The sequence below is a fragment of the Chiloscyllium punctatum genome, chromosome 32 (genome assembly GCF_047496795.1).
Source record: "Chiloscyllium punctatum isolate Juve2018m chromosome 32, sChiPun1.3, whole genome shotgun sequence".
Lineage (NCBI taxonomy): Eukaryota > Metazoa > Chordata > Chondrichthyes > Orectolobiformes > Hemiscylliidae > Chiloscyllium > Chiloscyllium punctatum.
Genome location: NC_092770.1, coordinates 45,637,531 through 45,653,484, shown reverse-complemented (window position 1 = coordinate 45,653,484; position 15,954 = coordinate 45,637,531). Strand labels below are relative to the sequence as shown.

General features: G+C 40.6%; 1 protein-coding gene across 2 annotated transcripts in view; it reads left to right on the top strand.

The window, feature by feature from the left end:
- LOC140458133 (voltage-dependent L-type calcium channel subunit alpha-1C-like) overlaps positions 1 to 15,954 on the top strand; it is a 703,829-nt gene that overhangs the window by 347,864 nt on the left and 340,011 nt on the right. For both annotated transcript variants that reach the window (XM_072552243.1, XM_072552244.1), the window contains exon 8: positions 12,243 to 12,346. In XM_072552243.1, the coding sequence (XP_072408344.1) occupies positions 12,243 to 12,346 (104 nt within the window). The remainder of the gene's footprint in view (positions 1 to 12,242; positions 12,347 to 15,954) is intronic.

The following is a 15,954-nucleotide window of genomic DNA, read 5'->3' as shown; positions in this document are numbered from 1 at the left end:
CACATCTTACTAAACTTGCCTCATTAATAACCAACCATGCCACCATGGTGTCTCTCATGTCCAATTTCCACCTCATTTCACTACATGTCCCTGGAACAACCTGCCACCTACCAGATAAATCTCTTATGCCCATACCTCCTTGAAAAGCTTGTTGTTTTCCACTGACAAACACTCAGTCTAGAGCTCCTGACATTTGCCCCTGGAAGAGGTTGGCACGCCAATTTGTGGGCAGAGTTCTCAAAGTCCTGCTGGACAGGATGGTGCCCCCATGACCAAGAGATGAGGCCACAAAACCAGACCACACCAGTCTGGTCCAAGATTGCCACCCAGATTGAAGCAGTCTCAGCTGTCTGGTGGAATGCTCAGAGTTGTAGGAAGATAGTCAATGTCCTTTTCCACTCTGCTAGTGTAAATTCCACTATTTTCTCTCTAATATCTCACACTCACTATATTTATGCTTCTGTACTCAGCTCCCACCAAGGTTCTACCATTTGCAGCAACTTTCCCACTCACTCTCAATCACCCCAAGCTCTGACACTACTAAGACTATCTGCAACGCTGCCTATTCGATCACACCTGCACCGCCAGCAAATATTGTAGCACCTACTTTTATCTTCCTGCGTTGTTTATTGCAGAAGAACAAAACATTGCAGAATTCAGCAGAAAGACTTGGGATGAATGGTGTACTGTCCATCATTCAGTTCCTTAGCCTTTATGACGAGAGGACCTTGACTCTTAGAAGTCTAAATAGGGTCTGGACTGGTATTGGAGACTATCCTCGACTTAATGTACCAGGAACCCTGAGTGAAGGTTATCCTCCCTTGGCATGACTGAGGTCACTACAGGTTTCCTGGTTTTGCGTTTATGCTAAACTGTATGGCAAGGCAGCAGTAATATGAGTCTGTTATTTGAAGAAGGGTCACTAGGTCCAAAACTTCTCCTTTCTCTCAACATATGCTGCTAGGCCTACTGAATCTTTTCAGCAATTTCTGTTTTTGAGTCTGCTATCTCTGGTTGAGGGGGCAAAGCACAAACAGTCAAGGCAAGGCAATACAGCACAAGGTGGTGCGAGCATCCAGGTAGGCTTAGAGTGAGTGAGCACTGAGAGAGCAGACATAGAGTCAAGAGATGCAGTCTGGTCCGGCCCATGTGCTGGATGCATGTATCTGAACAAAAAGTGTCCCTGCAGCAGTATTACAATGATAGTTGCAGATTCAGCATTAAATTGCAAGAATGTCCTGGAAGCAGAATAGAAATTGGGGGAAGGTAAATTTAAAACATAAAAACATACTTCGGGGGTTCAGTGTTCTTCATTTCTTCGGTGGCAGTTGGAGTGGGAGGAATGACAGTGAGAACCAGAGGCTCGATGGGCAGGTAAATTTAAAATATAAAAACTTATCTAATGTATAGGCTGAGCAGGAGCAGACGTGGGACTGCTGGGTAAGTCAGGCTTTATATTTAGGCAGTTGTTTTATCCAAAACACTATTCAGGTAGTGTCTCTCACCCATCCTCCTCCTCTCACCAAAAGAAAAGGTTCTGTGTTTGGTAAGGTGACTAGTTTCTTTTTTTTAGTTTTTTAGTAGTCATGTTGGGAATTTAGAATAGTGGGAATGGAGGTTAGGACAGTTGAAGTTCCTCCTGCAGAATGTGGGAGGTAAGAGTCTCCACAAGTGTCCCTGCTAACTTCATCTGTGGGAAGTGCACCCAACTCCAGCTCCTTGAAAACTGCGTTAGGGAACTGGAGCTGGAGCTAGATGAATTACAGGGAGGTAGTCACACCTCAGGTAAAAGAAGAAGATAGCTGGGTAACCGTCAGGGGACGAAAAGGGAACCGATAGGCAGTGCAGGCATCCCTTGTGGCCGTTCCCCTCAACAAGTATATCATTTTGGATACTGTTGGGGAGGATGACTTACCCGGGTAAGCAATGGGACACGCGTCTCTGGCACAGAATCTGTCTCTGTTGCTCAGAAGGGAAGAGGTAAGAGGAGCAGAGATTTAGTCCTTGAGGACTCCATAGTTAGGGGGACAGATAGGAGGTTCTGTGAGAATGAGAGAGACTCACAATTGGTGTGTTGCCTCCCAGGTGCCAGGGTTCGTGATGTCTCTGAATCCTGTTTTCTGGATCCTTGAGGGGAAGGGGGAGCAGCCCCGAGTCATGATCCACATAGACACCAACGACTTAGGTAAGAAGAGAGGTGGGGATATAAGGCAGAAATTCAGGGAGCTAGGGCAGAAGCTTAGAGCTAGAACAAACAGAGTTGTTATCTCTGGTTTTTTGCCCGTATCATGTGCTAGTGAGGCAAGGAATATGGAGAGAGAGGAGTTGAACACAAGGCTACAGGGATGGTGCAGGAGGGTGGGTTTCGGATACCTGGATAATTGGAGCTCAATTTGGGGTAGGTGGACCTCAACAAACAGTATGGTCTTCACCTGAACCAGAGGGATACCAATATCTTGGGGGGGAGGTTTGCTAATGCTCGTCGGATGGGTTTAAACTAATTCAGCAGAGGGATGGGAACCTAAATTGTAGTTCAAGGAAACAGGAGCTTGAGAGTAGTGAGGTCAGAAATAACATTTCAGGGTCGCAAGAAGGGACTGGCAAGCAAGAAGTTGGTTTGAAGTGTGTCTGTTTCAACACTAGAAGCATCCGGAATAGGGTGAGTGAACTTGGCAGTGTAGGTTGCTACCTGGGATTTTGATGTGGCAATTTCAGAAACCTGGGTAGAGCGAGGACAGGAATGGTATTGCAGGTTCAGGGATTGCGATGTTTCACTAAGAATAGAGGAAATGGTAAAAATGGAAGGGGGTGAAGGCATTGTTAGTCAAGGACAGTGTTACTGTTGCAGAAAGGGCGTTTGAGGGCTTATCTACTGAGGTCGTATGGACTGAGGTTAGAAACAGAAAAGGAGAGGTCACCCTGTTGGGAGTTTTCTATAGATCTCAGAATAGTTCCAGAGATGTAGGGGATAGGGTAGCAAAGTTATATGGCTAGTCCCATTCAATTTCTGGTCAGTGATAAGCCCCGAGGATATTGATAGTGAGGGATTCAATGATTGTCATGCTATTGAATATCAAGGGGCAGTGGTTAGATAGTCACTTATCAGAGATGATCATTGCCTACCATTTGTGTCATTCAAATTTAACTTGCCAGTTTTCAACCCAAGCTGAAAATGTGTTGCTGGAAAAGCGCAGCAGATCAGGCAGCATCCAAGGAACAGGAGAATCGACGTTTCAGGAAGAACAAGGGCTTATGCCCGAAACGTCGATTCTCCTGTTCCTTGGATGCTGCCTGACTTGCTGCGCTTTTCCAGCAACACATTTTCAGCTCTGATCTCCAGCATCTGCAGTCCTTACTTTCTCCTCGAAGTTTTCAACCCAAGCCTGGATATTGTTCATGTCTTGCTGCATTTGAACGTGGACTGCTTCAGTATCTGAGGAATCATGAAAAGTACTGAACATTGTGCAATCATTAGCAAACATCCCCTACTTCTGTCATTATGGAAGCAAGATCATTAAAGCAGCTAAAGATGGTTAGGCCTGGGACACTACAGCAATGATGTCCTGGAAAACTGATATCCAAAATCACAAGTATCTTCCTGTCTTTCAAGTATGACTCTGACTCGTTTTGCTAGGGGTCCTTGATGGCACAGTGTCAAATATGTCAAGGACTGTCATTCTCACTCATCTCTGGAATTCAAATCTTTTGTCCATGTTTAAATCAAGGCAATAATAAGGTCAGTAGCTGAGTGGCCCTGGCAGTACCCAAATTAAGGTCAGTGAGCTGGCAGTTGCTGGAATAAGGATACATTTGTACATCCTTCACTGATAGAGATGAGCTATTCAAGGCTATATTTTCTGTGATATTGTTCTCACAAACAGCTCAACCCTTTGAAAGCCACAGGCTTCATTCTGTTTAAATACTGTAAATACTTCTTGTTTAAACTTAATTTCTAATTACAAACTTAATATGCTTGCTACTGACTGATGATCAAGAGTATTTGGCTGGGTTGGAATCTAATGGCTTTTAGTGTACAAGACATAGTTGGACAATTGTCCATATGTTTATGCAGATGCCAATGTTGTGGTTATACTGGAACAGCTTGGCTAGAAGGGCAGCAAATTCTGCAGCATGTCTTCAGTAACGTTGCTGGAATGTGGCAGGGACCATAGCATTTGCAATGTCCAGTGCCTCCACCCATTTCTTGATATTATATGGAGTGAATCAAATTGGCTGAATAATGATATCTGTTAAGATGGGGATTCTGAAAGAGGCTGAGATGGATCATCTATTCAGCACTTGATCCTAACCCTAATCCCACCTTTTTGATGATGGGGACATTCGTTGAGCCTTCTCCTCCTGTTAGTTGTTTAATGCCCACTACCATTCATGATTGGGTGTGACAGGACTGCAGAGCGTGCAGCTAATCTGTTTGTTGTGGGGTGTTTGTTTATTACTTGCTGCTTATGCCATTTGGTTTGCAAGTTGTCCTGTTTAGTAGTTTCATTGCATGCAGTTCAAATGCAAGCTTCCATCTGTTTGCACAGGGACAAGAAAAGACACATGAAACTATGAAAGAGAATAAGGATCTATTAATGAAAGTGTGACCTCTAGACATTTGTACATCCTTCACTGATAGAGATGAGCTATTCAAGGCTACATTTTCTGTGGTATTGTTCTCACAAACAGCTCAACCCTTTGAAAGCCACAGGCTTCATTCTGTTTAAATACTGTAAATATTTCTTGTTTAAACTTAATTTCTAATTACAAACTTAATATGTTTGTAATGACCTGATGCTGGAGGAATCATGATCTTTGGACCATTTCTGTTTCAAATCTCATGATTCACAAATGTCCTGGGTATAGTTGTGTGTTCTGTATTCTCCCCCTCTTCCTTGTCTTCTTCCAACATCTGCTTCTCTTCTTCCTCCAGTGAATTATATTTGTTAAGTGCATCACTCTCTACAAGGTTCTCAACTGTCTTTAAATGAGATCACAGCAATCCATCACAATGCTTGAAATCCAGGCATTGGTATAATATCTACAAATACCTAATGGTCTACTCAATGCACTCCACTGTGAACAGATGGCTTTTGTTGTGGGATTTTTCTGCCTTTTCTCAGGTTATTTTGAGTATTGAGCAGACACATCTTCATGGGATGTCCTTGTCTCCTTGAACTCAGCCATATTGTTTTGGGTAGGAGAGTAAGCGTTTTTGAATGAAGAGCTGTCACAGTCTGGGATTATTGAAAGATGACAGAATCTTGCCAAGTGCCAGAAGAATGAGTGCACCCATGAAAGAACCTCTTTTTGCAGTTGCAAAACAGTTAAATATTAAGGTTAAATATTAGTGGAATAAATTGCACTGGTTGATTACTGGGTAGCTTGATGGGCATTGGGTACAGTTAATGATGCCTTTCATGTGGGGCAATCCACCATCCTCCTTTTCTACAATGCTCCGCCTGTGTGGAATTAAATTTACGAAAATAGGAAATGACATCACCAACCCATGGAAACCCAAACACATAAATAGAAAGCAGGAAACACCAGCAGTGCTTTGTCCAGAGGCTCACTGAAGATGTTACTTAATATGGTGATGAAATGTCTGAAAATGAACCTTCCAGCTCAGTGAGCAAAACGACATCCAGAATCTCAATCTGAGGTACAAGTCTTCTCAAAATTCACTAATAAAATTTACTGTCTAGCTTTTGAAAATAGTACATCATTATCATTAGTGGCTCATTTGGAGTACAGTAAACTCTGAAGCCCCCTGTATCTCCTGTGCATTCTGTGGCGACCTTCTACTGTAAGCTGTGCATATGGAAGCTGTGTGTAAGCTACTGGAGTTTGCTACTGGCCTTCAGTTTGCTGACATTTGTTCTTCCTCAATTTTTCTCCACTTTTATTGTAGCTGTCGCAGTGATAATAACACTTGCTTTGGTTTACCCATTGATGGTTCTAATGATCCTATGTGGTGAATATCAGAAACAAAACAGCTTCTTTGTAGTGTGAGCAGTCAACAATCACAGCTCACAAATAAATGTTTGCCATCATCCTCAATACAGTGGGACATAGGGGAGCTTGGGATGTCTACATGTGGACCTTTGACATACCTTTGACATATTCAGCCTTATTGTATGCCACATAAGTCATGCCATGCAAATGCAATAGAAAATTGTAAGTGCGATAGGATTACTAAAACCTTTACCACCCCAATCTCGCACCCCGCATCTCACTTGGCTGGCCCAACCTTAGCTGGCACCGACTGCCCAGTAATGAAGATCCCATCTTTGCAGGCTCTTAGTCCTGAGGCAAGTGGGCTGAGCTGGGAAAGTTCCAAATACTCCATTCCAGCGTCAAGGGTGAAAATCTAGACCATAACAGAATCATAGAGATGTACTGCATAGAAACTGGAAGTGAATTGAGGGCTGTGTAGGTTAGGTTATTTTATTTTAGATTAGAAATAATCCTCGGCACAGCAATGTGGGCCGAAGGGCCTGTTCTGTGCTGTACTTTTCTATGTTCTACATTCTAAAGAGTCCAACTTGTCCATGCCGACCTGATATCTGATATAACTCTAATTCCATTTGCCAGTATTTGGCCCGTATCCCTCTAAACACTTTCTTTTCATATACCATCCAGATGCCTTTAAAATATTGTAATTGTACCAGCTTCCACCACTTCCTCTGGCAGTTCACTCATACATGCACCACCTCAATCAAAAGGTTTCTATATCTTTCCCTTCTCACCTTAAACCTGTGCCCTCGAGGTTTGGACTCTCCCACCTCGCGGAAAAGACCTTGCCTATTTACCCTATCCATGCCCCTCTAAAAGATCTCCTCTCAGCATCTGATATTTCACAGAAAATGACTCCAGCCTATTCAGCCTCTCCTTACAGCTCAAACCATCCAACCCTGGCAATATCCTCATAAATCTTTTCTGAACCCTTTCAAGTTTCACAACATCCTCCTTTTGGAAGGAAACCAGAACTGCACGCAGTACTCGAAAAGTGGCTGAACATATGATGTGTCCTGTGCGGCCTCAACATGATTCCCAACTCCTATACTCTGACCAATGAAGGCAAGCATACCAAACATTGTCATTACTATTCTGTCTACCTGTGACTCCACTTTCAAGGAACTATGAACCTGCATTCCAAGCCCTCTTTTCTTCAGCAACACATGTCTGGACCTTACCATGAAAGGTATAAGTCCTGCCCTGATTTGCCTTTCCAAAATGCAGCATCTCACATTTATCCCATCTGCCACTCCTCAGCTCATTGGCCCATCTAATCAAGATTCTGTTGTACTCTGAGGTAACCTTCTTCACTGTCCACTACATCTCCAATTTTGGTATCATATGCAAACTTAACTATACATCCTATGTTCACATCCAAATCATGTATACAAATAATGAAAAACAGTGGACCCAGCACCAATCCTTGTGGCACATCATGGTCACAGTCCTCCAGTCTGAAAACCTACCGACCACCACCACCCTCTGTCTTCTAACTTCGAGCCAATTCTGATTCCAAATAGCTAGTCCTCCCTGCATTCTGTGTGATCTAACCTTGCTAACCAGCTACAGCAAGTGTAACCTGCTGGACACACTTTCCTCATTCCTGAAGAAGGGTTTATGCCCGAAACGTCGATTCTCCTGTTCCTTGGATGCTGTCTGACCTGCTGCGCTTTTCCAGCAACACATTTTCAGCTCTGATCTCCAGCATCTGCAGTCCTCACTTTCTCCTCATAGTGGTGGATGTGACCTATCTGAACTTCAATAAGGCATTTGACATCGTTTGGAGTGCCTCATCTTCCACCTAGGAACCCTCCAACCACAAGGGATGAACTCAGATTTCTCCAGTTTCCTCATTTCCCCTCACCCCATCTTGTCTCAGTCAAATCCCTCGAACTCAGCACCGCCTTCCTAACCTGCAATCTTCTTCCTGACCTCTCCGCCCTCACCCCACTCTGGTCCATCACCCTCACCTTGACCTCCTTCCACTTATCGCATTTCCAACGCCCCTCCCCCAAGTCCCTCCTCCCTACCTTTTATCTTAGCCTGCTGGACACACCTTCCTCATTCCTGAAGAAGGGCTTATGCCCGAAACGTTGATTCTCCTGTTCCTTGGATGCTGCCTGACCTGCTGCGCTTTTCCAGCAACACATTTTCAGCCCACATCCACCACTATGCCCTAAACAATCCTCTTTGTTACTCCTTCAAAAATCTTAATCAAGTTAGTGAGACACAATTTCCCACACACAAAGCCATGTTGACTATCCCTAATCCGTCCTTGCCTTTCCAAATGGAATTCCCTCCAACAGCCTTGAATTTCTTTTTATCGTTTTATAAACATCTCAAAATCAGATTTTGTCATGCAGTGCATATTATAAAAGTCATATAAAAGCTTCTTGTAGCCCTGTAGATTTCCAATTTACATATACTGATACACATCAATTTTATATACACAGATTATATGCATATAGTGATATTACAGAGCTGTGTGTATTTTCTGCATTCTTCCAAACTGCGCATTTTTTGTCTTTTACACATCGATTTTGAAGTTAATAAAGATAAATTAAAAGGTTAATTTTTGTAGTTGCTGCCTATTTTACTAATAGACCATGAGAAGTTCTATCTGAGCAAGTCATTAAGTTTTCTTACATTTTTCAAAGGAGAAAATGAAGTAAACCACGTTTCTGAGGGAACTGAATTCATTGTAGAAAGTATTGACCTGGTGTTTGATTGAAAATCACCACAAACAGAATTCCAGTTACAATTTTGCTTTGCCTTTCCTGGTGACTGTTAAATTGCCTTTTTTAGTTTTAATCTGTTCTGAAGGACTCCATGCAAAAGGTAGACTCAAATAAACCACATGTTCTACCTTACTTTATAGAAACAAATACAAAAAAAGTAACACAGCAGACACAAATTTCATATCAAAGATGAATTATGAATATATTAAATTGGTTTGAAGAAATAAGTATATGGGACTATCATGTTAGTTTACTATTTACACCCTGGTCACTTTAACCTTTAATTGTGAAATAAGATATGATCACAGAATAGTAGTTTAAGAAATTTCAAAATGTTTAATTCCAAAGGGGCAGTTTAAGGATAAGGCTGCTGTTAAAGAAAAATTAAAGGGCTTTCGAACTTGCCTGAAGGTTTTTTTGTGAAGAATTGAGGATCGGTGCTTGAACCTCTATTGTTTTTAATATATATATAAATGATGTAAACAAAAATGTAAGTGATCTGAATAGTAAGATTGCATACATTGAATAAAGCATTATCTGCACATAATTCCCTCAGTATTTTATAGGGCATTGCATAATTTTCAACTTTATGATTTATGAGCTAACTAACCAAAAATGGAACTTGAATAATTTCTTCACACTGAAAAGTCTGCATCTTAAGCAATTGATTGCCACTGAACTGAAACCTTGAGCAAAATCTTTTAGACTGGTGGGTGTGAGGCTAGCTGGGGATGGTAATAAAAAAACAATGGATAGTATTCCCACTGCCAACCTGCATACCCTCAACCATTAAACATCTATGTGGATGGTGCGCAAAACCTAGACTGGCCTGCAAACCCTCGGAGAAAGTGAGGACTACAGATGGTGAAGATCAGAGTCAGGAGTGTTGTGCTGGAAAAGTACAATAGGTCTGGCAGCATCTGAGGAGCAGGAGAATTGACATTTCGGATGTAAGCCTTCGGTCCAGTTAAAATTAGAAAGTGGTCAATTATTGACTATTTAATATCCACTTCCTATCTGACTACAATCTTGAGGATAATGGGAAGATTTAAGGGAGAAGGACAATGACTATCAGGTAAGTCCGTTCAGGCTATTGCGTGAAGATGAGGAGGGAGGGCTGCCTTCGTCACTCACCCTCTTTTTAGATCATGTGTTCCCTCTTCCAAAAGACTGTCCAATCAAATGTTCCCTCCAAACCTAGCTGTTAACCAGTTACCTACTCCATGGTGCATTCTCTATCCAACACCTTGACCAATCAGTGTTCACTTGCCGATCAATTAGCATCACCTTCCCATGCAGTATAAATTGTTGTTGCCAGGATGCTGAAGGAGACAAAGAAGGAGCTTGCTGAGGCCTTGACAGAGATCTTTGTATCCTCTTTAGCCACGGGCAAAGTCCTTGAAAACTGGAGAATAATCAATATTGTTCCTTTGTTTTGAAGCAACAGGGATAATCTGGGAAATTATAGGCCAGTGAACCTTCCATCAATGATAGGGAAATTATTAGAAAAGATTCTCAGAAACAAGATCTACTCACATTTGAAAAAGAATAGACTTTCTTGTAAAGTCAGTGTGACTTAATACATGGGAGGTCTTGTCTCCCAAACTTGGTTTGAGCTTTTTAAAGAAGTGATGAAGGTGATCGATGAGGGTACGGCAGTGGATGGTGTCTACATTAACTTTAATAAAGCATTTAACAATGTCCCCCGTGGTAGGCTGGTCTAGAAGATTAAATCACATGGGATCCATGATAAATTGGACACAAAATTGATTTGGTCATAAGAAGCTTACAGTAATTGTGTAGGGGTGTTCTGCGAGGATCGGTGCTTGAACCTCTATTGTTTTTAATATATATATAAATGATGTAAACAAAAATGTAAGTGGTCTGAATAGTAAGATTGCGTACAACATTAAAAATGGTGGAGTTGTGGATAGTGAGGAACGTTATCAAAGGATACAGCAGGATATAGATGAGTTAGAAAGTTGGGCTGAGAAATGGCAGTTGGGGTTTAATCTAGACAAGTGTGAAGAGTTGCCTGTTAGGAGGTCAAATGCAAGAGTAAAGTGTACAGGTAATGGCAGCACCCTTGGGAGCATTGAAATATAGAAGGATCATGAAAGTGGCAACACAAGTGAATAAGCTGGTAAAGAGACATACGGCACGCTTGCCTTCATCAGTCAGGATATTGAATAAAAAAGGTTGCAAGTCACGCTGTAGCTGTATAAAACTTCAGTTAGGCCACATTTAGAGTATTGTTTGTAGTTTTTGTCCCCATACTATAGGAATGATGTGGAGGCTTTGGAAAGAATGCAAGAGAAGTTCACCAGGATGTTGTCTGGATTAGAATGTATTAGTTATGAAGAAAGGTTGGACAAACTCGAGTTGCTTTCAGTGGAGTGTCAAAAGCTGAGGGAGTGATCTGATAGAACTATATAAAGTTATGAGAGGTATGGATAGGGTGGATATTCAGAGTTTCTTTACGAGGAAAGAAATGCCAAATTCAAGGGGGTATAGTTTTAATGTAAGAGGCAAAATATTTGAGAGAGATCTGTGAGGAAAGCTTTCTCCACAGAGAGGGTGATAGGCACCAGGGGAAGTAGTAGAAACAGATACATTACCAGAGTTTAAGAGGCATTTAAATAGACATGTAAACAGGCCTAGAATGCAGTGATACAGAGCATGTGCAGGCAGATGGGATTTGTTTAGATTACTTACAGTGTGGAAACAGGCCCTTCGGCCCAACAAGTCCACACCACCCCGCTGAAGCGCAACCCACCCATACCCCTACATCTACCCCTTACCTAACACTATGGGCAATTTAGCGTGGCCAATTCACCTGACCTGCACATCTTTGGACTGTGGGAGGAAACCGGAGCACCCGGAGGAAACCCACGCAGACACGGGGAGAACGTGCAAACTCCACACAGTCAGTCGCCTGAGGAGGGAATTGAACCCAGGTCTCTGGCACTGTGAGGCAGCAGTGCTAACCACTGTGCCACCGTAGAATGGCATTATGGTCAGATAGACAAAATGGGCTGAAGGGCCTGTTCCAGTGCAGTCCTGTTCTATGTTTTTTGAAATATGGTTATCTTTCAACTCTTTCCTGATGCAGAACAAAAAAAACTTCATTGATATGTTTCTTTTTCAATAATACTCAAACTTTCTATTATCAAGCAACAACCTATTGTCATAATTGGAAAAATAGTTCCTTGTGTAAAATACAATTTTACTATTTCTACCAGATAAGGCACAATATGAACAGTTTAATATGCATAGACAGAAGTGTTACACAAAATGGAATGATCATATGAATTAAACTAAAAGATATAATTTGCATGGAGTTGTATGATGTTTTTATATCTGTGTTTGAATACACGTCTTTAAATTTCAGTGTATGTATAAAATCATAACATTGTGAGCCTTTAATCCCATAAGCTTCCAATCTGCTAACAATTTCTTTCTGTTAACCTTCCTTCACCTTTTCAGATGCAGGATGCCATGGGCTATGAGCTACCGTGGGTCTATTTTGTGAGTCTGGTCATCTTTGGATCCTTCTTTGTTCTAAACCTGGTTCTTGGTGTATTAAGCGGGTAAGCTGTCAGTTTGGTATCTTCATTGTCCCCACTATCCCTTCCTATTATCTGTTTCTTCACTGCATTCTGCCCTGGAAAATATGTCCTAGCCATTAATTAATAGAAGTAAGAGATATCTATGCGATCTTGCACTTTGACTGTGATGAATGTTTTAAGTACCAGATGGTGTCAATGTTATGAGACTATTGCACTGATGGTATGCTTGCAGTCACCATAAAGTCCTGGTATTCTGTGATGCTGAGGAATGTGAGCTGGGCAAATATTTTGTAAAAGAAGGGAACTGATTTGCAGGATGACTTAATTAGGCTGGATACAAAATTTTGAGCATTCATGGAATGCGAATGTGTTACAAGTATGAACCCAGAGTTGAGATAGAGAGATAAAGTCAGTAGTGTGTTTGTGGCACGTTGATTTTCATAGCAGCCTGTGGTGGGTTCATACTTGTAACATATTTGTATTCCATGATTGCTCATGAGTGTAAAATATTTTTTAATAAATGAAAATGTTTCACATATGTTTAAATGAGGCAGGAAGCAGACCAGTTTGTGAAGTTCTGTTCTTGACATAAGTGGTTTTCCTTGCTCAAATCTGTGGCACAAGGGATGAGAGTAGGAGAATGACTGCTTACATGGAGGCAAGGACCAGCAAGGGCGACTGAGTGGTAAATGGTGTAAATAATACTCAAACTTTGTATTATCAAGCAACTAACTATTGTCATAATTGTGGAAGAGGGATCTAAGAATAGACATATGTTGTCATGGGGAAGCAGCGAATTTATTTTGTTGCTCTTATGTTCATTTTTTGTGTACTTACCAAATGCAAACAGCAATACAATGATGTTTTCTTGTAATGCTTATTTCTATTTTGTTATTATCCTATTGTCATCTGTTTTTCTGATCATAAAATCATGTACCTGTGTCAATGACAAGTGAGAATCTCAGCTGCGTTGCTGAAAATAGTTGATTGTGAAATTGAAAATATATTTTTCTATCTTTTTCATATAATTTAAGAGTAAATGGGCAAATGTCATTTTAATTAATTACCATACATTCATACAAGATGCAAAGACAAGTGAAACGAACATTACCACAGGTTTTGCTCCAGTGTTATCTAACTAGGGCTTATCCTCCTTGGCAGCCACCTCATATCATTATTTTCCTGAAACAGATCTTAACTTGACGTCAGGATGTTTTTACATCTGAAGTTAAGTTGCATTAAATCAGCACTTTAAAAGCAAGCTATCAGATCAGCGTTAGTATTCCCTAATATCAGTTTTGAGAAAATCTTCAATATATATTATGAATTTTAATGACTTGGCCTTGATGATAGAGGGTGCAATTTAAAAATTTAGAAATGCGCTAATGTTTAGAAATAATGCAAATCTAAGGACTAATGTAAACATGGCATTGTAAGATACCTGTATTTAATATTGTAAATACATTCTAGAAAATTTAATCGGCGTTAAAATAGATAAATCCTTTGGACATGATGATCTACATCCCAAAGTGTTGAAAGAGGTCACTGCAAAGTTAGTAGGTGCATTGGCAGTCATCTTTTAAAATTCTGTAGACTTTGGGACGGTTTATGTAAATTGGGGGTAGGTGGGCAGTAATGTCATCCAACTGTTTGAGAACAGAGGGAGAGATAACACAGAGGACAAGAGACCTGAAAAAAACCCCCAAAGAACTGCAGATGCTGAATATCAGAAACAAAAACAGAAATTACTAGGAAAATTCAGCAGGTCTGGCAGCATCTGTGGACAGAAGGCAGAACTAATTCTGAAAAAGGGTCACTAGAACCTGAATTTTTCACTCTACTTTCTCTCCACAGATGCTGTCAAATCTGCATCTAGAAGTCTAATTGATATTAGTTTAACTAAGGTATTTGAGAGAGTACATGTCAACTGAGAATCAGTCATAATAATATTCAATGGTGGAGTGGGATGGATGGGCCAATTGCTCCAATACGTTTGCTCTAATTGTCTGGATTTTTGTATAGGGAAAATGCTTGAATCTACGATACGTTAACAGCAAATTTAGGGAACAGTAGTAGGATTGTTCAGAGTCAACATGGATTTACGAAAGGGAAATAATATTTTACAAACTTTTTGGGGTCTTTGTGAATGTAACTCATAGAATATAAAACATCAAACCAGTGGATATGATATATTTAGTTTTTCAGAAAGCTTTGGTAAGGCCCCACAAAAGAGGTTAGTAAATAAAAATAGAGTGCCTGTGATTGGAAGAAGTATAAAAACACTGATGGAGAACTAGGTAATGGACAGAAAATAGAGAATAGAAATGAATGGGTCATTTTCAGGTTGGCAGGCTGTGACCAGTGCTGCAGAGATAAGTGCTTGGGTGTCAATTATTTGTAACCTATGTCAAAGTAATGGATCTGGGGATTAGGTATGTGACACAAATTAGGTAGAAATGGGAGCTGTGAGAAGGATGCACAGTCACTTCAAGTGGATTGGGAGATTAAGCAAAAAAATGAGGAGTTAGAGCACACATGTGGTGAAATGTAAGGCTACCCACTCTGTAGGAAAATCAGAAATGCAGAGTGTTCTTAAATACTGAAAAATTCAGAAATGTAGAACTTCAGAGGGATTTGGTTGTCATTGTTCAGGAGTCATGGAAAGATGACATGAAGGTACAACAAACAATTGAAGAGGCAAATGGTATGTTGGCCTTTAATGCAAGAATATTTGTGCCTTAAAGTCTTACTGCAATTGCAATTTGGTGAGATCATACCTGGAGTATTGTGAGCAGTTTTGATAATCTTACCAATGGAAATATATACTTGCTGTGGATGGAGTGTGATTAAAATTCACCAAACTAATTGTTGGAATGGAAGCATTTTCCTATGAGGTGGGATTAAACAGAAATCTTTGGATTTTAGATGAATGAGGGGTAATATTATTCAAACAAACAACATTCTTAGAAGATGGATATTTCCCCTGGCTGTAGTGTCTAGAACCAAGAGAGACAGTCTCAAAATAATTGTCAAACCATTTAAGACTGCAATGAGAAGGAATTTCTTTGTGGACCTTTGGAATTCTTCATCTTAGAAATCTGTGATAGAGATGTGTGTCTTTTCTAAAAATCATTGACAGGTCATGCACATCACTGGCCAGTGCCACTATTTATGTTGAGTCTGGATTTGTATGCAGGCCAGACCCATATCTGATGACAGATTTACTTAAAGGGCATTAATGAACCAATCACCAGCATTTACATAGTCATCATTAAACTAGCTTCTATTTCCACTGTCTACCATGGTGTCATCTGAACACAGGCCCCTAGAATATTAGTCTGGTGTTCTGAATTTCTAACCCACTGAATTTACTAGTTTAGTGACATTGTCACCACACCACTGTCTCAACTGACTGAGTTGTTGAGTATGTTTTTTAGACAGATTTGAATTAATAGATTAAATACCTCAATCAATAGATTTCTGCATGTTAAAACATTAGAAGATACAGAAATAGAGCAGGAAAATTATCAAGTAAAAATCAGCTGGAAGTGGTGAAAGACCTACTTTTGCTCGTGTTTCTTATGTTCTTATATAAATAGTTGAAAAAGACAACGATAGACTGGTGGAAT